Source organism: Heterodontus francisci, chromosome 11 (genome assembly GCF_036365525.1).
Source record: "Heterodontus francisci isolate sHetFra1 chromosome 11, sHetFra1.hap1, whole genome shotgun sequence".
In the NCBI taxonomy this organism is placed as follows: domain Eukaryota; kingdom Metazoa; phylum Chordata; class Chondrichthyes; order Heterodontiformes; family Heterodontidae; genus Heterodontus; species Heterodontus francisci.
This window is the reverse complement of record NC_090381.1, coordinates 79,719,612-79,744,416: the sequence shown is the minus strand read 5'-3', so window position 1 is coordinate 79,744,416 and position 24,805 is coordinate 79,719,612. Positions and strand designations below refer to the sequence as shown.

Below are 24,805 nucleotides of genomic sequence, written 5' to 3'. Positions count from 1 at the left end.
CTTTAGTTGAAATTTAGTTGAATCATTGAATTTCATTTTGCATTGCAGCATCCTGAGTCAAAGCCTGAAGGGCTTCTTATTCCCCAAGGGAAATAGAACGTCCCTTCTCCTCTTCATTACGTGTACCAAGACCTCCAGTGAGCATCAGAGAACCTTGGTGCCCACTCATTTCCTCAGCCATTTCTTAATCAGATTGTTGCAGTCTTTGCAGCTAGAATGCACCTCTCCTTTAAGAGGTGCTGACTGCCTTTTAGTAACATCGCAGACTCCTGATATAGGCACCCTCTCTACCACCCTCATCCCTGCCCCACCCTATTACACATGCTACCAATGAATGGTGACGGCAGCCCTGATTGCATGCACAAACCATTGTAATTATCAGGTAGCACGGATATTCCGTGCTGCCTGCATTGGTTGAAACCGGTGCAGTTAGGCCATGCCCCACACACCACCCGCCTCCCAGATGCTCGTTTTCAATTTGATTTCTCAGCCGTAGACTTGCAAAGAACTGGCAAAATTATGAATTGTCCTAAATATGTTAATGTGTGTTATCAAAATATGTTCCTTTACCTTCAACATTGACTGTAAGAGTCACTAATTAACTAATGTAAAACTACTGATACCTTGCACAAAGCAATTTCACTAAGTAATGTACCAACAATCATTAATCTTACACCAGGGTTTTTTTTTAACATTAATTGACCATAACCAAAGAGATTCAATTTTCTCAGGAAAGAAATCTATAAAAGCAGTATATATTTGGTTAAAATTTATTATTTCTTGTATTGGAGATAAACAAATTATTTTTAAATAACACTGACATTTGTTAAACTCTGAGCTCACTCTAATATACAGAAATTATCTTACTGAAGATTCTAGAACAGATCAGAAAAAAATAATCCAAACATTGATAGCACAAAAAACTTAATGAATGAAATTTGATCAATTACAACTGGCAGTTTAAACAAACAACTACCGTTGATACAAAAAAATGAAGTTAATTGAATTAATGCCATACATAGAACTGTTAGGCAAAATTTGCCGTACAAAATAATTATTGCACAAGTGGTGATTCTGAGGCTATTATCATCAGCATGGAGTACCCATGTAATTTTATAATTGAGAAAAGCTGCACAAAGACCTGAATAAAAACAGATTCCATTTTAGAGCATTGATCATATTATGTAGAAAAGATATGTACAAATTAAATTATAGCAACATTAAAATGCAATCCAATTGTTACATTTTTAGCTAAATTATCACAGTAGTTGAAGTCAAACTGTTCTTTAGTGTTCTTAAGATTTCATTAAAAATACTTCAAATATTCAACACTAACTTTTTTTTATTATAAAAAAGGTTGTCTCATTTCAGAATCACATTTTTGTTCCACGGTTGCATTGAATTACAAAAACACAGTAACTTTTCTATGCATACTATTGCAACAGCTGTTTTACACCAACCATGGAAGGGCAGTAGGAACTGGTCCAATGATACATAACGTTTGATTTTGAGTTCTTGCACGAACATTACAAGTTGGAAAACTCATCACAGTATTCATCACAAAATTTCTTAAATCAACGTAAAAAGATTATTATAGTTTGCAGACTTGGAGTTGCTTTCTTGAACTAAGTCACTGGTCCAAAGGGAGATTTACTTAAGGTTTTAGTATATTTGCAATATTCAATACACATCCAATATTTAATTATTTATTAATCTCAGCAATGCTTACAAAACTGCAAACTTTTTATGTCTTGTGGATAATCTAATTCACCAGAATATCAGTGCCACCATTTTGTAAATCATTTGTTCAGTTTATTACAATGCTCATCTGGTCTGAATTTAAATTACACTTAACTGATGAACCATGTCATTACAGGAGGAATTCTTAAAGACATTTGCAGAAAACACAACTATGTATCTATGTTATACTGACTCCCATTTCATTATGGAAAGGTCCTGTGTAATCATGTAAAACAGTTGAAAATCTAAATTCAGTGAGAAATATAAACTAAAATAAATGACACCATAGAATTTTGTATTTTGAGATAATTTTTAAAAAATCATTAAAAAACCACTATTACAGATTGTACAATCAGAAGCACACCTATTGCTGAAAGACCATCCAAGGTAATCTTTTGTACTCTAGCTGTGCTTTCACACCACTCACATAATGCTTAACAATTTTCCTTTGCAATCAATAATACTTTTGAGAAAGGTTTAAATGAACTGATTGCTACAGAATAGTCTGCAATTACACAATACAATGCAAAGCAAAAGGATGAACCTTGAGAAATGAACTACTGTTGAAGACGTAATTTGAGGTCAACAATATGAGCAGCAGATTTATTAAAGGTATCTTAATAGATGGGCTCCTGAAAGCCAGTGGTAAAAACAAATTCAAGTTTTAATTCCAGAATGCATGTTCATGCAACTTATGAAAAGTAGAAGTATGAAGCAATTCAGTTTAGAAGTATATGCTAATGACCATCCTACAGAGTAAGAAGCTTAACAGGTAACCAAAAACTGTGAAAATATCAGCAAGACCAAACCAGAAACAGAGTCAAGGTTCCCAGGGATATAATCTGCCTATTCTGTTTACAGTGTCTGTTTCCATGTGCAAACTCTAAGCATTAAATGGCAGATTGGTACCAGGGAACCAGAAATTAATATGATGCTGGCAGTGCAACAGTTAAAAAGCCTACTTCAGACTATTAATCATGACTTGTAAGCCTACCAAATTACCCAACAGTAAACACATTTCCTATTAGCTAAGTGCTGAAATAACAATAGTACAATAGTTAGCTATCAGTTGCTGAAGAATGTAGATGTAAGTGGCTCATGAGTAAGAATGCAATAGTAGAGAAAGTAGGGGCATTAGCATTCATTTCTTAGTTTAAATAAAGAAATGACCCAAACTAGAAAAATTCCATGAGCTTAGATCAGTGGAATCAGTCATTCTCCTGTGGAATGACAGTTCCCTATTAATTTAGTCTGAGCACTCAAACTGTATTCAGTAGTCAAAGGGATTTGCAAATATTCAATAAAAGACTAATCAGGCTGGATTTTATGTTGGGCGGACGGGAGCTGGCCATTGACGTAAACGTTGGTGGCGAACCCGCTTCCGCCCGGTCCGGGGATCCGACCCGCATTTTATGGGTCCTGGGCTTTAATTGTTGCAACGCGGGACTTCCACCCACTTGAGGGAGGAAATCCCGCCCTCATTGAGCTGCCAGCCAATCATAGGCCGGCAGCTCTTAGTGCCAGCAGCGCCACCCGGAGCGGAGACATGGAGCCAGTCCTACAAGTCGGTTTGGTAAAATCCCCGTGGAGGCAGGCGAAGGCCCTTAAGTGGCCATTAAGTGGTCACTTAAAAGCCTTGATTAGCCTGGGGCTGGTGGCCCGTTTCTCCCCCTCCTCATGTAAATTGGGGCGGAGGTGGGAGCAAGCTGGGAAGGCCTCCCGGAGCCTCCTGCTCATTTTTCCATCACCTGCCCCGCCGCCACCATCTGGCTGACTGGGGTGGCATAAAAGTCCGGCCATCATTTCAAAGAAATCATGGATAAGCAAAGTGCATGAGAATTCTGCTTATGAACTGCTTTCTAATGAAATTGATATACAAGATAAGAATCTTGGCAAAGGATAATGAAAAGGTAATAACTTATTGAATAATAAGAACAAACACAAAAGATACAAATCTTCAGTCCATAATTGGATAAGTGTGCACAAACATTATTTAAATGAACACCAAGTAATAGCTAAAGAAAAGGCAGCAGAATACCAAAAAGGTTTAGGACACATTACTGGCACTGAACTATTAACAATAAGAAAAGCACATAAATGACATACAACTTATTAAATCCTAACCTTCACTCATAAGATGTATGTAGTCAACCTATTCATGGTGTGCCTCTTTGTATAACTTGGGTAGTTTTTAACCATATACTGTAATTTTCTTTCCATTTAAGTAAAATTTATTTTTTATAGCATGCAATCTTTTAGTACAACATGCCATATATTTGATAGTTAGGAAACTAATTTGTATTTATTTTATTTAAGACAGTAATTAATGTAAATATATTAGTAGGTTCTAAATAGGTATTTTGCTTTTTCAATGTCTTTAAAACCAGATTCATTTCTATAACATTATTCAAGTCCAAAGGATCCCTATTATCACTTCGTAAATGACTATTCCAGGTATAAATTATTTCAACATTATCTATGATATGTCATTTTTGTAGCAACAATCTATCACAGACGTTTAAACAAAGAAAATCTTCAATATGGATGAAAAAATGAATAAAAATCAGAACATTTTTAGATAGAATAGCGTTGTGGTAAGAATGAACAGAAATGGAATTAAGAGACTTTAGTGAAGAGGGGATACTCAGGAGACAGACAAGTGTGAAAAAATACTAAGAGACAGACATTGCAAACAGCAACAGAGACAGAAAAAACCCATAAACACAGTATATTTGAAGAATCATAGCATGAGATCCATTGTATCGTCATTGATCTACATTGTACATTTTGTAAAAATATAAGGTGCATTTTTAAAATCAACAGCAGTAAATGTTTCTCATGTCTGAATTGTGTTACTGAGAAACATCTATAGAATCTATTAAAAATATGAATGTATGTATTAATTGTAAGTTTAGGTTGTTAGTTTATAAGAAAGAACAGACTATTCCAAAACAAATGCTAATTAGTGTAATGATATTGTTATAAAAAGGATAGCAAGAGGTAGAAACATAGAGGATGTCCTCATCAAATATTGGAAAAAAAATTCTCAAAAAAATTACCAGAAATGGTTTGGATATGAGAAACAGCAATCTTGTCTGTGATAGAAAGGTAGTGTTTAGTTAGATTGCTAATTCAATGTGTATCTTTTTCGCAGCATTGCCTGAGAAACTGCACAATTATTCAGTACTTACAGTGGAGCCCTGAGTCTCCTCAGGTGAATTATTGTTCATTGTTAATAAATGAAAAGCTGCTGCAGAACTAAAATGCTGCAAGCTATAGTTGTTAGTTCACTTGTTAAATACATTAGGGGTCCCTTTCAAAGTGTGCTAAGGACACCCAATAAAAGTTAATAGTTTTTCACACCACAATTTGAAAAAATCCATCAATGGCAAGAAGTCACCTTTAGCACCCTCACTTAACCATTAAAACACACAGATAACATTTTGTTATACTAATCTTAATGGTTGAGGCTTAACATTTTAATTTTCTCCTCTAAAATCCTCAAACAAAGTTTTGATTCTAATTATTGTAATTTGGAAGAGTGCAGGGACGTAATCAATGACAGGATGATGGTGTTTCTGCATTATATTTTTTCACTGTATAGACAGGGTAAATGTGCATTAGATGTTAGCTTCAGATATATCTTTGAGCCCCTTTGTCTCAATGTCAAAGAATTTTTTAGACTCAAAATTGACCATCCATACTTCCACCAAGAGTTGTCTAGCCTATTTTGTTTGTGCCTTGGCCTGTATTCAAAAACTAATCAAGTCAAAGTTTGTTTGGTGGTTAGACAGTCTCTCTTTGAAATATTAAAGTATATGTGCTCACAGATTTGTGAAGCAGACAAATTCATTAATTCTAACAGCTCACCCATCAGAGAGAATCTTGGGAAGGAGACAGTCAATAGGGTAAATTCAGAGAGACTTCATTTTCAGTGTAAAGCCTCATGAGAGGGGAATGTGGGCTGAGATAGGTCATTTAACAACTTTGTTGCTCATGCCTCCATCCTGTGAATCTCTGTGCTGGGAGATAGGCCTTGTTGAATTTATCCTAATGCCTCAAAATTAATACCTGTGATAAGAAAGTATTTTTTAAAAATAAAGGCACTAATTGCTCAACTTTTAATTCAGTTTGTTTGTAAAGCGGAACTCTGATGTTGAACCTAGGAACTGTTTCATCCATGTATGCATTGCATCCAAAAATTTATACAAGTCTGTTTCATTCAAAAATCAGCTGATTATCTGTCTGCCTAATAATAATCTCACATGGACTGATTTTATCTTTCTTTTTTACCATCAGTGTCATAGGTTGTCTTACTACTTCTGTGCATTATTTTACTTGCAAATAAATCTGACGAATAGATTTAGCTTGAACAGTATGGCCCAAAGATTGCAGTTAGTGGCAAAGCAACAGCATTCTCTGTTGAACTCGAAGAAAGTTGCCCACAAAGCTCTAGCAATTCCTGTGGCATAAGTTTCCTCTTTCTCGATGTTAGTTTGAAACTGGCACCAAGTCAAGGGGATCTCCAGGTATCCAACAACAGTGATGTCATCGAGTAAGGTAAGCAGTCAATCACATGGAAGTATTCGCACAGACAGGAAACCACAAAGTAAAATGCACTGAATATTTCACTTTCTAAAATTTTACAGATAGCAAAATAAATAATTTTTGACATACACATGGGATTAAGGTAGAAGCTAACAATTAAAAAAAGTGAATTCTTATCATAATTGAGAAATTTGACATTATACAAATATAAAATTAGTTTTTCAGGCACAGTGAAGCTGCTCAGCAGTATTTAAAACATTAGTACGCCATTAGGAATCCAGCTACAACTCATACAAGGTGTAACTTTTTCAAGGGTTTTTACCATATGACTAATAGTGTAAAAGTGTAAGTTTTCATCAGTTCGGTGATTTCTACTTGATCGCAGTCTGGGGGAATTCAACAGCATACCCTATAGGAAAGTGTGGAATCACTGACAGTAACTTCTGGATTTCCACGTTTAACAGCGCATGTGCAGACTCCAGAAGCTGCTGTCAGTTTCAGCAGAGCAATGACGATGAAGGCTGATAATTTTGCCTTCATTACTACTGCAAAGTCCAGGCTAATAGTGTGATAGTATGGTATCTATCACCTGTTGCAGAACCAACCACTGCTACAATTAAGGGGCAATTGTTACAGCATGCAAAATGATGCAGGCTTCTATTTCTAGAAGACTTGGTCTGCTTATGGAAACGGGCCTAGCCTTCTGCTCTGAGCAAGAGCTAAAAGTATTGGGAGAAAGCCAATTAAAAAGATTTTGAACATAGATGACACTGGATTAGCATTCTAATCTAAAATTTTTGATCTAAAGCAGGATCTCATATGTAATTACCATGTGTCATTTTTGATCAGAAGCGAGACTTGAGCTGATCCTAGTTATATTAAGGTTTATGTATATGTCATGAGTGGTTATCAACTGAGCTGGATGAAGCAAATCCAATGAGGCTGATGAGAACAGATAATGAAAATGGCCTTTGAATAGTTGCATATTTACTCTAACCTTGCAATAAGCTTGGATTTCAATGCAACTATTTGTTACTCTGGCGGCACTAAAATGCCAAGCTATGAAAAACTCTGAGCAGTGAATGTGAATATATTTCTGCTTAAGAAATACTGAACTGCAGAAATGACAAAACACACCACATTAAAACGGGTCCATGAGAAATCAACATACTTTTACCAATACTAGCCGTTATACCGGATGTCTATTAGGCTTTGGATGTACCCATCACCAACCCAAGAATAGAATTACAATATACATTTGCCAATCACTCCCATTATTTAGAAGTTTCTTGGATTTTAAATAAAATGAATGTTCTACTATTAAGAGCTTAAAATATGATAGCTAGATCCAACAGCCAATGACTCATCCAATGGGTACACAGCACCTTATGAGGCATTAACATTTAAACAGATTTGCTGCCATGACTACGGATCTATGTTTCTTGAAATATGCACTCAAATTCAGAACAGAACTTACAATGGGAATGTTTTCGGATCAGGAGGAGTTTTGTCAAACCACTGGCTGCTGTACAAACAGCAACCAGGGTGAGTTTCATTAGTAGAATTTAATAACTGTGAGGCAAACAAGACCACATATGTATAAAATCTCTGGAAATAGAATGGCTTTCATTACATTATTAAACAGAGGGACCTGTGTGTTACATAGCTATGATAAGAATACAACATTTCTTGCAAATTAGCTGAGTGCATTCAAATAATATTCTGGACCCAACTGGTGTGCGTTTTCCATGCAAAAAAAATTGCACATTAATACAGCTCATCCTACGAGCCTACTTCACAGGTACATTAGAATGTTTGGGTCAAACAGTACAGTACAGGAATTGGCTTCATACATCACTTCAGCAACACAGCATATTCCCACATTTCACTTCAACTTGCCAGACATGTTTAAATGCTGAACTCACGTTTCAAAATAAAGTTCTGAGTGTTTCTACCATCACTCCACGTTATACAAGCTTGTTTTGTAAACACTGGCACAAACCAAGTATTGATATCATCAGGATTAAATTTCTTGAGAAATAAGTCTACATATAAATTCCTAGTGGAAGTGAAATCATTTTGTCAACTATTGCATTTCCAAACCCAAAAACTCAGCACATTTATTTTTAGACTTTAACTTATCAATTAAAAGATTAGGGTTCATACTAGTTTGTTAACATATGCTGACCAGAAAAACTCTCGAAGGTTGCCAACAAAATGTACAATCAGTGCTTTTACGGTTCATCAACTTAAAATTACTCTATTGTTTAGAAGTGCAATTCCCAACACTTCTGACAACAGCTGAAAGAAAGATTTCATTTCCTCATCCAAAATCAAGTGCATTAAATGTGAATAGTGCAGTTATACTGAGGCAATTTGTTCCCTGCAAAGCATGTTCAGTGTGATTTGTCATCTGTGTCTGATGGACTGGATTCACGGGGAAGTGTAAGGCTCTCCCTTCTGTCCCACAGCTTATGGATCTCTGTGGTGTCTGATTCACTGCTGCTGTTGCCAGTTTCCCTGAAACTAGCTAATGGTGGCCTCATCTTCACTCCTTTTGATGTGACCGACCCCTCAATGGCTTTTCTCAGCTGAAATGAATTGAAACAAAGAGAGAATTGAAAGCTTCCTCAGAAAACAATCATCTACTCTACAAGCCAGGGTAATTTAATTAATAGGGCACATATACATTTTCTCTAAATACAGAAGAACAATAGAAATGAAGAGTAATAGAGCAAGTTATTTGTGATTTATGAGGACTTACAGTCCTTTAACTTTTTTAAAATTTCACTTGCCTCCCACTTCTTATTATAGGGTAACATTTTTAATTGCACACTCTTGATGCAGACCTTTGTATGGCAAAATAATTGTGGGTTCAGCGTACACAATTTGCTAAAATATGCTTCCAATTGTATCAGGTGCCATGTCAGGAGCATACAATTGGAAAATTAAACTTTCTGCCTATTTTGTTAGCATCAGAAATAATTTTGAGCATTGTTGCATGAAATAAGTGATCTAGTATTTAGCACATTAGTTTCTTGATATAATTTTTCTTATGGAATGTCTAAAGTACAACTGACATCTATGAGCTTTATGGAGGCATTTTAGACTTTACATGCAAAAAATAGCAAAAATATTTTTTGGTGTCAATGAAAATATTAATTGTTAATACTTCAGAGACTTTCTACTATTATGTTAACATCACTAAAAGATTGACAGTCATTTGGTCAGAGACCTGAAATGTTAACTCTGCTTCTCTCTCCACAGATGCTGCCAGACCTGCTGAGTACTTCCAGCATTTTCTGCTTTTATTTGACAATCATTTATTAGATTACTAGTTCAAGGACCCTTCAACTATATGAATAATAATAAAAAAAACTTTCTCCATGGATATTACATTGCTAATCTTGGGATTTGCACTGAAGATTATCTTTCTCTTTCTGGTGGCATGGATGGGAAGAAAGAATTTTAAAATTTGGATCTTTGAGAAACTAATGCTGAAACTAGAGGCTCAATGAAATAAAGTCAGGTTAGGTTGCTTGACACTCTGGGCTGTATTTTACCAAGCTCTCGACGTTGAGATCTGTGGCGGCGGGGTGGGGGGGTGGGGGGCGGTAGTGCCTGAAGATGGGTCTGGATGAGGCCCACCACAGACCTTGATATCGGGAGGACCCGGCCCGATCATCCCAGCGGCAGCACGCTCCGTGGTGGCACCCCCCCCACCACTGGATGACGGGGCCTCAATTAAAATAGGGTGCGTTTGCTGACAACGCAACCATTAGGTGGCGCAGTATTTACACATGCGCAAATGCAGGCTCTTCAACTGGAATGTCAGTGTCTGCGACGTTCAGGCAGCTGCCAGGATTAAAGATGGCGCTGCTCAATTATCACAGGAAATGCTTATGGCTAGATTGTTCTAGCAAACTGACCTTACATCAAGTTGGATGGAAGCCCAGTAAAATGCTACTATGTAGTTATAAGATACTAACTATAATCCTCAGATCCATTTAATATTCCAGTAATCCTATTAAATACAAAAGGAATTTTATGACTGAATTTCCATTGGAAGACAGTGAATCGGCACCCCGATCGATGGAAAAGAAAATCGGGCAGAGTATAAAATGTGCTGCCAATTAGTTATGTGATTCATTTATATGACTGACCAGGACTGATTTCACCTGAACGCAGCTACTAGCTCCCATCCCACTGGCCACTCTCCCCCTTCGGCAACTCACTTTTTCCCCCTCCTCCCTACTGGCCGCTTCCCCCGCCCTCAGCTGCTCGCTCCAGATCTTGCTGCTCCCCTGACTCACCTGGCCAATTGTTCCCCGCTCGCGCCACTCCACTCTCCGGCTGCTCGCTCCCCCCATCCAGACACTAGCTCGAGGTCGCGCTGCTTCCCTCCTCTCAGCCACTCGCTCCCACGTTTCATCAGTCACCAGGCGCTGCCAGAAGAAGCAAGGGGTGACGGGGCGACGTATGAGCGAGTGGTCGAGAGGAGAGAAGCAGCGTGGCCTACAGCTAACCACCGTAGGGAGGGTGGGGAAGTGGGGAGCAAGCAGCCGGAGAGTGGGGTGCCACGAAGCGAGCAACAATCAGCCAGGGGAGTGGGTGGGAGCGGCGAGGTCTGGTGTGAGTGGCTGAGGTGAGGAAGCATCGAAGCCTGGAGCGAATTGCCGAGGGAGGAGAGCTCCAGCCTCAAAGTCTCCCATTCAGCTGCTTCCTCCAGCCAAGTGAGGGGCTGGATACCCGATGTCGCTTTATCGCGCATGCGCGAAGATGGACCTGGCATGGATACGCAATGAGATTAGCACTGCGCGATGACATCATCCTGCACATGCGCCACTTCGTCCTGGCAAGATGACGCTGCACATGTGCGCATCTTGGCGCACTCTGATGACATCACTGGTCAGGTGCATTGTCAGGAATCACTTTGAAATATGTAGGGCGTTGTGACTGCTTCCCAGGAAGCGGGCTCACTCCTACAGTAAACGCTTTCGATGGTCACAGACCAGTTGAACTTTGATGGAATGGAAATCCTTCCTGTTGATGTAGGCGGCTGGCTGGTCCTTGGAGCCTTGCGTACAATCTATCACACCTTGCACCTGGGGGAATCATGCGATGGCCCAGAATCTGATGGCCCCCTCTGCCTGACTGTCAGGGTCAGTCCAGTAGCACACAATGCCCTCTTGAATCGGGCATTGGTCACTTCCTTGAAGCAGTGGTGGGCTGCTGTCTGGGAGACCGCACACATGTCCCCAGTGGATCCTTGGAATGATCTTGACGCGTAAAAGTCAAGTGCCACTGTGTTCTTCAGGGCCACTGGCGTGGGGTGATCATCGAATCCCATAGGTTGCAACTCATCCTGCAGCAGGGCGCCTTAGTGGGTGACGGCCTCATTGGAGAGGCGTAGTCTTTGCTGACAGTGCCTCCCGGATATTTGGAGGTAGCTGAGTTGAGTCCAGTACACTTTCTGGTGCAAGGTGGCTCTTTTTGGCCTGGCCAGTTGCTGTTGCTCTTGTCATGGAGTTTCACAGGCAAGCGCACAGGCTAGCCCTCCCTCTGTCAGCGGAACTGCATCACACCATCGGGGTCCACAATGAGACCTATGCCAGCTGATCAACAGGTCTCCAGAGTGCTGTACTTGTAGAGACCAAGTTGCCTTGGCATCCTTGCCTTTACTCCTTCTCTTATGTGCTAATGGCCTTCATTGCCCAGCCTTGCTGAAAGCCAAACTTCTCACCCAATAGTATGGCCACCCAGCAGTATGGCCACTCGACCCACTCACCCGGCAGTGCCACCTGACACCAAGTCCACCCATGCAGAGAGCACTACAAGCTGACAACGGCCTCTGCACCCCGCCCTTCCCCTATTCAGTGCTGTTCACGGCTGCCTTCCCATCTTGGCATTGAGGCTCGCCTCAGTGCTGCCACCTTTCAATCTGAAGGGATCTGAAGGCACGTGAGAGCCGCCCGCCGTCCACTGAATTCCAACCCCCCCATTGAATTGCTATCAATTGCATGCAAATGTATTATAACGATGTATTCAGCAACTGAAATGGCCGTCTTATCGCATCAGGGCAGCACATCCGCCTTGGAGCTGACTAAATCTGAAACCGGTGTCACAACATTGGCACAACTAATTGTGGCAACAAAATGTTCTTTCCCTGTTTCTCCTTGGGAGTGACAGGAGGGCATTACCACTGTGGAATCAGTCTTTGAATTAGATCTGTGGATGAATTAATTCATTTTCTTTTTGCTAATATGACCAAGTGAGGTTGAAATAAAGTCCATTTGGAAGATGAGCTAATCTCCACTCTGTTCTACAAGATAATAGTCCTGGGTTGACTAGTCCTTTTTAGTTTTCTTCCTGCATTCCTTATTCCTGCCCTCCATTCTGCACCCATAAGACAACAGTTGAGATCATGAAATATGGGGAATCAAGAGAACAACTCTGCATCTTACATTTTCTGACTATGAATAAGGTTTGGATAGGAATCCCGTCTGCACTCTTTACTGCAATCACTCACCTTCGTGTTGTCAATAAAATATAGAATATCTCACCTCTTTAAGAGCTACCACTCCTATTAGCTTTCCAATGCTGGTGACGTAAGCATGGTTAAGTCCCAAGAGGGAGAACATGGTGTGAGTCTGAAGAGAGAGCAAGAATCTTTGATTAGATGGTTGATTGTTATTCAACAGAAAGCTGCATTTTAATATAATGGCTCAATTATTTAGTTTTTAAAAATAAACTCTAATACTTTTCAATAGCAGTTTTGCACCACTTAAAACATGATGTGAATGTTCAATTTTCTTCAGAGTGAAGTGTAAACTAATATTAATTGTTCCACATGCTATTCAAGTTGTCAGCAATGGTCACACAAAAATTTTTGCTGACATCATATTGGGAGAAAAATAATGAAAAGTTTTCTCGTGAGAAAATAAAACATCCCATCAACTGGCATTGCTAAAGAATAAAGGCAGATTCTGAAGTTTTGGATATGTAACCTTAATCAGAATTTATGGCTGGAATCTTACAGCTCCCCCTCCCCCCGCCAAGGAGTGGGTTGGTGGTGGGGGGGGCTGTAAAATTGTGTGGGAGGCGGAGGGTGCTGTTCCCGAAATCTTCCCGAATTGTACACAGGGCGGCGATGGCGAGGAACAGCCCACCAATCCCAGGACAATCAAGGCCCTTAAGTGGTCAATTAACTGCTACTTAAGGGCCTCCTCCTGCCTCCGCTGGTATTTTACCAGTGGCAACCAGGCAGCAAAGGCCTCCAGAATGCCGTCAAGTAAAACCTGGGGCAGCCCTCTTGTGGGCTGAGGGGTGGGGGTCCCTGATCGGGCACTCTGTGCTCCACGGAGGGCCCCCCAATTGCCCAACTGCCCCCACTGCACAATACACCCCCCCCCCACCACCACAACTGACCCCCTTGTCTTTCCAGGGCCTGGCCAATTGTCCCCAGCGAGGCCCCAAAACTTACCTCTTGCGGGCTGGGAGTGGGAGGGCCTGATTGGGCACTCTGTGCCCCATGGAGAGGCCCCCCCATTGCCCAACCACCCCCACTGCAGAACACTCCCCCCACCACCCCCCCCCCCCCAAAACCAGCCACAACTGACCCCCTTTTTTTAATTCATTCAGGGATGTGGGCGTTGCTGGTTAGGCCAGCATTTATTGCCCATCCCTAATTGCCCTTGAGAAGGTGGTGGTGAGCTGCCTTCTTGAACCGCTGCAGTCCATTTGGGGTAGGTATACCAACAGTGCTGATAGGAAGGGAGTTCCAGGATTCTGACCCAGCGACAGCGAAGGAACGGCGATATAGTTCCAAGTCAGGATGGTGTGTGACTTGGAGGGGAACTTGCAGGTGGTGGTGTTCCCATGCAGTTGCTGCTCTTGTCCTTCTAGTTGGTAGAGGTCGCGGGTTTGGAAGGTGCTGTTTAAGGAGCCTTGGTGCATTGCTGCAGTGCATCTTGTAGATGGTACACACTGGTGCCACTATGCGTCGGTGGTGGAGGGAGTGAATGTTTGTAGATGGGGTGCCAATCAAGTGGGCTGCTTTATCCTGGATGGTGTCGAGCTTCTTGAGTGTTGTTGGAGCTGCACCCATCCAGACAAGTGGAGAGTATTCCATTGCACTCCTGACTTGTGCCTTGTAGATGGTGGACAGGCTTTGGGGAGTCAGGACGTGAGTTACTTGCCTCAGGATTCCTAGCCTCTGACCTGCTCTTGTAGCCACGGTATTTATATGGCTACTCCAGTTCAGTTTCTGGTCAATGGTAGCCCCTAGGATGTTGATAGTGGGGGATTCAGCGATGGTAATGCCATTGAATGTCAAGGGGAGATGGTTAGATTCTCTCTTGTTGGAGATGGTGCTTGTGTGGCGTGAATGTTACTTGCCACTTATCAGCCCAAGCCTGGATATTGTCCAGATCTTGCTGCATTTCTACACGGACTGCTTCAGTATCTGAGGAGTCACGAATGGTGCTGAACATTGTGCAATCATCAGCGAACATCCCCACTTCTGATCTTATGATTGAAGGTAGGTCATTGATGAAGCAGCTGAAGATGGTTGGGCCTAGGATACTAACCTGAGGAACTCTTGCAGTGATGTCCTGGAGCTCAGATGATTGACCTCCAACAACCACAACCATCTTCCTTTACGCTAGGTATGACTCCAGCCAGCGGAGGGTTTTCCCCCTGATTCCCATCGATCTCAGTTTTGCTAGGGCTCCTTGATGCCATACTCGGTCAAATGCTGCCTTTATGTCAAGGGCAGTCACTCTCACCTCACCTCTTGAGTTCAGCTGTTTTGTCCATGTTTGAACCAAGGCTGTAATGAGGTCAGGAGCTGAGTGGCCCTGGCGGAGCCCAAACTGAGCGTCACTGAGCAGATTATTGCTAAGCAAGTGCCGCTTGATGGCACTGTTGATGACACTTTCCATCACTTTACTGATGATTGAGAGTAGGCTGATGGGGCGGTAATTGGCTGGGTTGGATTTGTCCTGCTTTTTGTGTACAGGACATACCTGGGCAATTTTACACATTGCAGGGTAGATGCCAGTGTTGTAGCTGTACTGGAACAGTTTGGCTAGGGGCGTGGCAAGTTCTGGAGCACAGGTCTTCAGTACTATTGCCGGAATATTGTCAGGGCCCATAGCTTTTGCAGTATCCAGTGCCTTCAGTCGTTTCTTCATATCACGCGGAGTGAATCGAATTGGCTGATGTCTGGCATCTGTGATGCTGGGGACTTCAGGAGGAGGCCGAGATGGATCATTAACTCGGCACTTCTGGCTGAGATTGTTGCAAATGCTTCAGCCTTATCTTTCACCCTGATGTGCTGGGCTCCCCCATCATTGAGGATGGGGACATTTGTGGAGCCACCTCCTCCAGTTAGTTGTTTAATTGTCCACCACCATTCACGGCTGGATGTGGCAGGAATGCAGAGCTGAGATCTGATCCGTTGGTTATGGGATCGCTTAGCTCTGTCTATCGCATGCTGCTTGCGCAGTTTGGCACGCAGATAGTCCTGTATTGTAGCTTCACCAAGTTGACACCTCATTTTGAGGTATGCCTGGTGCTGCTCCTGGCATACCCTCCTGCACTCTTCATTGAACCAGGGTTGGTCTCCTGGCGTGATGGTAATGGTAGAGTGGGGGATATGCCGGGCCACGAGGGTACAGATTGTGGTTGAGTACAATTCTGCTGCTGCTGATGGCCCACAGTACCTCATGGATACCCAGTTTTGCATTGCTAGATCTGTTCGAAATCTATCCCATTTAGCACGGTGGCAGTGCCACACAACACGATGGACGGTATCCTCAATGTGAAGGCGGGACTTTATCTCCGCAATAACTGTGCGGTGGTCACTCCTACCAATAGAGTCATGGACAGAAGCATCTGTGGCAGGCAGATTGAGGAGGACGAGGTCAAGTATGTTTTTCTGTCGTGTTGGTTCCCTCACCACCTGCCGCAGACCCAGCCAATTGTCCCCAGCGACACCCCAAAACTTACCTTCTTTCCAGGGCCGTCGTCACTCTTGCTGTAGTCGGCTGGGTGCAGTCCCAGCAGTGGCCATTACTCCTGGTGCCGCTGCTGGGACTGAGAGCTGCAGGACCGCTGATTGGCCAGCAGCTCCATTAAGCGGAATTTTCTGCCTCAGAGAAGTGGAAGTGGAAGTCCCGTCCAAGGCTAACTAAGGGCCTGGAGAGTGAAAAATCCCAGGTTGTCTCCCCGGGCCCAGCAGAGGTGGGCCCGCCCCAGAGTTTTTGGCCGGTGGGCAGGGTCTCCCGCCCAACGTAAAAGTCTGGCCAATATTACTAAAATTCTCGTTAATTCTTAATTCTGTGAAGGGAAACATCATAACCCATCTTTATAAACGCTGATTGACCTGCTGTACATTCCCAGCATGTTCTGTTTTCATTTCAGACTTCCAGAATTTGTTTCTACTTCTGATAAAAAGACATTGAACCAGTTGAAACATATATGGGGTGACTGCCATTTTATAGAACTTGTGTTGATTACAAAGAAAAAAAGAACACACATACCAAATCAGCTGCTGTTCAACATAAAGTGTGGGAACTTACAGTATTCTATAAAGGATAATCATCGCTCTAACTGCTTCATGGGCACGTTTTACTATTCATATCAATATATATTACTATTGCACTGTTTACTTTTTATTTATATTCAAAGAAATCTGAGGCAAGTTACCTTTAAACATTACACAAAAAATAAAAAGTGTACTTCCTTGAGCAGCTATCACCACTGCTCCTCAGATCAGCAGTCTGTTCCATTCCTCAACCTCTGCAAAGAAAGATTAAGATGGACAGGAACATACAGGACTAGATTTTGTGTTGGAGGCAGGGGTCCTGGCGTCGGGCCAAAATGGCATGGGAAATCCCACCTCTGCCTCATCATGCTCCCCTCTCCCCACCCCTGGAGTGATCCTCCAGTCTTTTTAAATGAAAGTTTCAGGAGCTGGGATCCCCATCCCTTTAAAGATGGGGATTATCGCCGTCATGAGCTGCCGGCCAATCAAAGGGCTGGCAGCTCAGCAGCAGCAGCTCAGCAGTAAAAGCAGCACCACCAGCAGCGGTGGCCACTGTCGGTACTGCAGAGGCCTTGGACCCAGGCCCAGCGCTGGAAACCTGGACCAGAGGTAGGTGAGGCAGGGTCATCGGGCCAATCCGGAAGGCCCTGGGAAAGGGGATGGGGGAGGCGGTCGTGCAATCCAGGGAAAAGGGGGTGACGGGGTTAAACTGATTCCTGGCGGGGGTCCTCTGTGGGCCACAGATTGCCTTGGGAAACACCTCCGAAGCGCAGAGGGAGGGTGCCTCGTTTTGCAAGGCACCTTCTCTGAGTTGCAGTGTCCCCCCACCGCCGCTGGTAAGATCCCAGCAGCGGCAGGGTGGCCCTTAATTGGCCATTAATAGGCCACTTAAGCGCCTCAATTGCCCTCTGGGTGGAAACAGAAGAACATAAGAAATAGGAGCAGGAGTAGGTCATTCAGCTCCTCATGCCTGCCCTGCCATTCAATAAGATCATGGCTGATCTGTCCCAGGCCTCAACTCCTCTTTCGGGCCTGCTCTGCCTAACCCTCGACTCCCCGAGATTTCAAAATATTATTAATTTCCTTCTTCAATTGCCTCTCACCATCATTCACTCTCCTGCACGATAGAAAAGAGGAATGATCTGAACTTCTAACTTTTCGATGACAACCATTAATACCATTCTGGGACTATCTGGCAGAAGGAACACATGAAACGAAACTGATGGGAATATCATATGCTTCAGAATCAAATGAAAACTTCAAATAGTATTGAATTGTTCAGTAAAAGTGCAATTCTTGTTCATCACCCTGGATGCTGTGAAGGCAGAAAAAACAGCTACTCTGTAGAAGAATTGTTGTATAAAGTGCAATAGTAAAAACACTACACAAAGGTGATAAAATATCAAGAGCTATGGATAAGCCTTCATCAGATTGAGACAGTATACTCTTCTGACTAATAGTCTCTGTGAAATATTACATTAGTTTATTAATTCTAAGATCAGTATTTTAACATTAGCATCCAGTTCCTAAGACATTACAGGTCAGTTAGCGTCATAGAGTCATACAGCACAGAAACAGGTCCTTCAGCCCATCGTATCCATGCCGGCCATCAAGGACCTATCTATTCTAATCCCATTTTCTAGCATTTGGCCCGTAGCCTTGTATGCAATGGCGTTTCAAGTGTTCATCTAAATACTTCTTAACTGTTATAAGGGTACCTCTACCACCCCTTCAGGCAGTGTGTTCCAGATTCCAACCACTCTCTGGGTGAAATTTTTTTCCTTAAATCCCCTCTAAACCTCCTGCCCCTTACCTTAAATCTACGCCCCATGGTTATTGACACTTTTGCCAAGGGAAATAATTTCTTCCTATCTACCCTATCTATGCCCCTCATAATTTTGTACACCTCAATCAGGTCTCCCCTCAGCCTTCTCTGCTCTAAGGAAAACAACCCTAGCCTATCCAGTCTTTCTTCATAGCTGAAATGCTCCAGCCCAGGCAACATCCTGGTGAATTTCCTCAGCACCCTCTCCAGTGCAATCACATCCTTCCTATAGTGTGGCGAACAGAACATAATTTACACATAATGTCATAAGAAATTTAATGCAGTGGCCTTAATAGAATCAAATGTGCATGTTGTACACAATGATAGGATAGATCTATAATGATTAAAACTGTGCTCGAGTATGTACGTAAAGAAAACAGTGCATCATTCCATTTCAAAATTTTTTTTGTAATCCCAACCCTCTGTGGAGACAAACACCATCTTACTTTATTATCTTCCTCTTTTAAATATTTATATCAGTAGTTCTACACAGTATTATTTGCAATGTTATTACACTACATGATGGATTACGTGCCGATGCAGTAACACACACTCACAAATCAGAGATTTAAACAATGAGACAGCAACCTCGCTGCTGCCTACATTATGAATTATCCACATTAAGGCAATTACTTTTACTTGTAGCAGTGTTTGTTGAAAACTGCAGGGAAAATGCATCACCATTTCTACTGTGCAAATTCAATGCCCATTATTTAGTGAATTGTTACTAATTTTCAATGCCAACTGCATATTTCATATATGAAATAAAAATGCATTAAAACCAGTTAGGATTTTAAGTATATAAACATATTCCATAGCAGAATCCTTTATGTTTTTCTGATAAGAAATATCTTAATAACAGTTGCAGTAGGTATATATGGTCAGTAAAAATACAAGCAGAGGAATCATGATGACCAAGAACAGTCTGGAGTGTGCACTACAGCAGTCAGCAAATCATTCATCATGCTATGTAATAACATTGCAAACATTAACAAGGTAAACTCTTTTAGACATGACTAAAGGAAAATATTGCGTGAAGAAATCCTAACTAACTAAAAGCAAAAAACTCCAGATGCTGAAATTCTGAAACAAGAACAGAAAAGGCTGAAAACTATCAGGCTGTATCTGTGGAGAGAAGAGGCAAGTTAATGTTTTGGTACGGACCCTTCGTCAAAGCAGAAATTTCTTCCTGGGTCCTAAAGTATTCAAATTAAACTCCAGAATATCCACTCAATGCTAAAACTTACATTACTCCTCAGTTTTGAAGATTTTTTTAAGCATTATTTTGACCTTTATTGCCTGGTGGAGTCGACTGACTGCCCATTGAATTTATTCCCATAATAGTAACTACAATTCAAAAGTACTTAATTGGCTGTAAGGCATTTTGAGACATTCTGAGGTTGTGAAAAGCACTGTATATATACAAGCTTTCCTAATTCAGAGGGATTAAAAATCAGGTGGACTCTACAACAGAGAAGGGACCCACTCCACAACAGTACCACCCAAGTGGTGAAGATTAATATTATTCCCATAGTTTCAAAAAATAAGATCCAGTTTCTGAATAATTGCACAGTCACACAAAATAATACCAACCTCTCAAATGAAATGCTTCATTGACAATTGTTTCGAAATGTCTTAAGTAATTTTCAAACATATTTAATTAAAATTTGAATTACTTTTAATGAGTAATATTAAACTAAAACTCACAGCACAAAATAGTCATTTAGCTAATAATCTGTTCTGCAGCAACTTGATTTGAATTCAGTGGTACAAAACCTGCACTAAGTGGCTTTAGCAATGCAGCCAGCAAAATTAATCTAATGTTTCTTGCCTTGTGGAGAGATGTCCATTCTACAAGTTGGAAGGGTGCTGGGTCGATCTTACAATTGTTGAAGTCCACCTGCTCTTCGAACTGTTTGTCCTCCCATTCAACAATCTAGAGAAATATCTTTAATTATTAAATTGCTGTTGTAGTGTTTCAAGGTTCACAACTGAATTAGGTTGTAGGAAAATTAAATCGAATTCCATTTGGACAATGAATTGTGGCACTTTGCTGTATGGTGTGATATATATTAATTTAGTCCAGTACTCCATCAGTTATTACTGGAAATATGAAGTAAAGGGCAGAAATTCTAGTTTCGTATAAGACAAACTCAATATCAATTCAGTGGACACTAACTTCACTGATGCTTTGCTGTGATTCTGAATTTTGTCATTTTGAAAGCAAGTTGGAAATCCCAATCAACATCTCAATTCCTCCACCTGCTGCAATAACACACTATCGTTCATAAATATAAAAGAAGTTATAGTCAGTTAAAATAGTTGTTTGTTTACTACTAGCTTTTTAGATATACATGGAAGCTGATTCCTTATAATGAAATGCAGTACAAAACAATGTTCATGAGATTTTAAACTTCAACACTACATACTGGTGTACTGGTCATTACTTAACTCTATATAGGACTTTATTCAGTTCAAAATAGCAGATAATCTAGGGAATCAATATTCTATAGGGAAATTCATCATACTTCACCGGTACAGATTACATGCATACATAATTCCTACCACACTACATAGAATTAATTTTTCCATGCTGTCAAAAGTCACCCACAATTTTAATCAGAACTGATCACACAGACATCAACAGAAGTAGCACTGGTGTATGATAGTTTCTCAGGTGGGGAAAAAGTGGTCACTATGTTGCAAGATGTACTGGGACATCAGCACAGATGTAGTTAAAATCGACAAGAGGATCCAGAATATATTTGTTGCATGATCTGTCAAACTATTTTAGATCTTATGTATTGAAGATGCTAGGGTTATAATTACAAGATAGACACTGACAAACCCTCAGCTACTTTTATTTCACCATCTGGCAGTTGAAAGATCATTAACTGTAGGGCTGTATAAATAATATGGTATTAGTCCCACTACACTTTTCCCACTTGCTGTGTTATCTTTTGACAAGCGAGAAGGAAGTATTTCACCTAAAGGTACAATCTTCTAAGAAAGTTCAATGGAGGTGGAATTAATTACCTTAATGGAATTCAACTGGCTTCAGGGGAAAGAAATTTGATAATAATATTAAAAGGCTTCAGAGTTAATAGAAATCTGTCTTTGTGGGCTTTAGGGTACGATTAAGAAATTACAAAAATTATTCTGGTGATATCAAATCGATATAGCTTTTTAAAGGCAAAATGTACATATTAGGCGTTTTGTAAATATGGTTGTTTCAGCAGGCCTGTAGCCGAGTTCAATGTCATAGTCCGGATTTTGCTATCAGCAGCAAAGGAACAGTGCTCGTTGTTCGCTCTGCTGACAGCTATCCACAGAGTTTTCACAGGCTTTTGAGCACAGACTAGTGATCATTGGGTGTCTGATCCAGCACTGCGCCCTCTACAGGAGATCTGTAGCATCTGTGAGCAGGACGAGAAACAGCGAAGCTTTTCATCCTATTCAGATTGAAGAATACTCACTGAGAAACGCAGGGCCTGATTTTAACTCACTCAAGATCCATTCACTTGCAAAGTGTTAAAATCATCCCCAGAGGCAACATAAAACTAAAAGAAAAAGCATATAAAAATGCAAAAAAAGGCACAGATCCTGACAAATGGGAAAGATACAAAGAACAGCAAGGGATGACAAGACAGATAATAAGAGCTACAGAAAGGGAGTTCAAAAAGAAACCTCAAAGGGATATCAAAATTAACACAAAAAGGCCGGAATCTTGCACCCCACGCAGGAGCGGGCTGGAGGTGTTGGGGGGGGTGCGAACGGGACGCATAAAATTGTGTGGGAGGTGAGGGGGCGATGCCGTTCCCATCACCTTCCTGCCCCTGCTCCCGATGGCACTGCTGGGACTGAGGAGCTGCAGGCCTGCTGATTGGCCGGCAGCTCTCGGAGGTGGGACATCCTGCCTCGGAGGGGCAGGCAGCTCTCGGAGGTGGGACATCCTGCCTCGGAGGGGCAGAAGTCCAACCCAGAAGCAATTAAGGTCTGGGCCACGTAAAATTACGGCATGGCTTCCAGGCCCGGTGGAGGCAGGCTTGCCCCCAACTTTTTGGCCAGTGGTCGGGGCCTTCACATTAATGTAACATTCTGGCCAAAATTTCTATAATTATATTGGAAGAAAAGGTTGGCAGGATAACGATAATACTGGCAAGGAAAATAAGGAAATGTTGAATAATTACTTTGCATCAGTATTTACAGTAGAAGAGGTCAGCATGCTGGAAATCCCAAGGAAGCTAAAATTGAATTAGGGATTGGAAACAGCAAACTAACAGTCATGAAGAAAATAATGACAATAAAGAATTACAAATTCCCAGGACCACATGTTTCCATCCAGGGTTTTAAAGGAAGTAGGTGAGAATATTGCAAATGTCCTAACTATAATTTTCCAACGTTCTCTCGACTTGGGAAGAATTCCTTTAGATTGGAAATTTGCGCATGTCACTCTGCTATTTAAGGAAGAGAAGAGGAAAACTAGGTGGACTAACATCTATGTTGGGAAATTGCTACAGTCTATAATTAAGAATAGGGTGACTGAATACATTGAAATTTTTCAGCTGATCAAAGAGAGCCAGCATGGATTTGTAAACAATGGATTATGCCTCACAAAGCTGACTGAATTTTTGGAAGAGCTGACTAAATTAGTGGACAGGGAAATGCCCATGGCTGTTATTTATATGGACTTCAAGAAGGCATTTGATAAAGTTCCTCATAAGAGACTGTTAGCTAAAGCTGAAGCCCATTGAATTGAAGGCAAATATTGACCTGGCTAGGAAATTGGCTGAACGGAAGGAGACATAGAGTAGGGATAATGAGTGGGTACTCTGATTGGCAGGATGGGACTAGTGATGCCCAGCAAGGATCTGTATTGGGGCCTCAACTATTCACTGTATTTATTAATGACTTACCATGTATCATGGCCTGTAGGTCGACTTTTGAAGCCTTGAAATATCGTTCCTAAAACAGGGGTTGACTTGTACGTTGAGTATAAAATGTGATCCTCCGGTGTGGGTGGTCGCATTTTGAAATGTGAAAAATAAAACATAACACCGGTAATTCATATTAAGTTAATGTGGCACAGTTTATTGAATAAATTAATTCTACAAAGATCACAGTGTTTTTGCCACTGTCTGATGATAAATCGCTGGAAACTGGTAACATTGGCATTGAGGTATTTTGGAAGTCTTTGAGCAATCTTGGTCTTCTGCCGCAACACTAGACATTTTCATTCCATAAAGTGGCTACACCAACTCGCTGTTGCTCTGAAATCTTTGCTGGACACAGGGTTTGATTTGGCCCACTTAAGTGCACATATACGCATCGCTTTTCTGGTGACGATGTAACCATTGTGACGATTTCCGAGGGCCCATTCCGTTACACGCTGCTCAAGATCAGGCCAGTGACTGGTCCCTGTTCTCATGGGCTATTTAGTCTTGGTCATCTTCTTCAGGGCAGGTTCCTTCTCCTTCCATCCTCACACCAGCTTTTCACTAACACCGAATTCCCTCACTGCAGCGGCTATTCGATGGTTTAGCAAATGTTACGATTTTTTGCTTGAACCAAGCTTCATTCTTCATTCATTTTGCTGGAGATCCATTTCTCTTCGTCGTTCACCACACGGGGTCTGCTCTGTGTGGGCGTGTCTTAAACTCACACACATCTTCGCAACACAGCCCGTATCGCCTGCTTGATCCCTTGCGCCCAATTGTAAGGTATGTAAAACATGCATTTGTGGGGTGACAATTTGAGGCTGACTACTAATGCGAGTATAGCATGTCGTGGCTGAAAAGGGGGGTCGACTTGTACACCCATAATTTTTGGGGCTGGAAAAATGGCATTGTTTTATGCACTGGGTCGCCTTATATGCTGCAATCTAGTGTAAATGATGGGATAGAAAGCCAAAATTTGCTGATGACAAAGATATTTGGCAATGTAAGCAGTGTAATTGGAAGCATAAAATTACAAAAAGGTATTGATAGGTTAAGTGAATGGCAAAACTGTGACAAATGGATTTCAATGCAAGCCAAAGGCTAAAAAGGATGGAATAGGGTACTTTCTAAATAGTGAAAAGCTAGAAACAGTGGAGACCCAAAGAGTCTTAGCGGTCCAGGTGCATAGATCATTAAAATGTCATG

At 41.5% G+C, this 24,805-nt stretch overlaps 1 protein-coding gene across 2 annotated transcripts in view; it reads right to left on the bottom strand.

The window, feature by feature from the left end:
• Positions 1–820: 820 nt before the first annotated feature.
• The window catches only part of LOC137375323 (chloride channel protein 2-like), a 495,095-nt gene continuing 471,110 nt past the window's right edge, over positions 821–24,805 (bottom strand). For both annotated transcript variants that reach the window (XM_068042304.1, XM_068042305.1), the window contains 3 exons: positions 20,494–20,598; positions 12,852–12,938; positions 821–8,879 (listed from right to left, as the gene is read on the bottom strand). In XM_068042304.1, the coding sequence (XP_067898405.1) occupies positions 8,685–8,879; positions 12,852–12,938; positions 20,494–20,598 (387 nt within the window). In that variant the 3' untranslated portion in view covers positions 821–8,684. The remainder of the gene's footprint in view (positions 8,880–12,851; positions 12,939–20,493; positions 20,599–24,805) is intronic.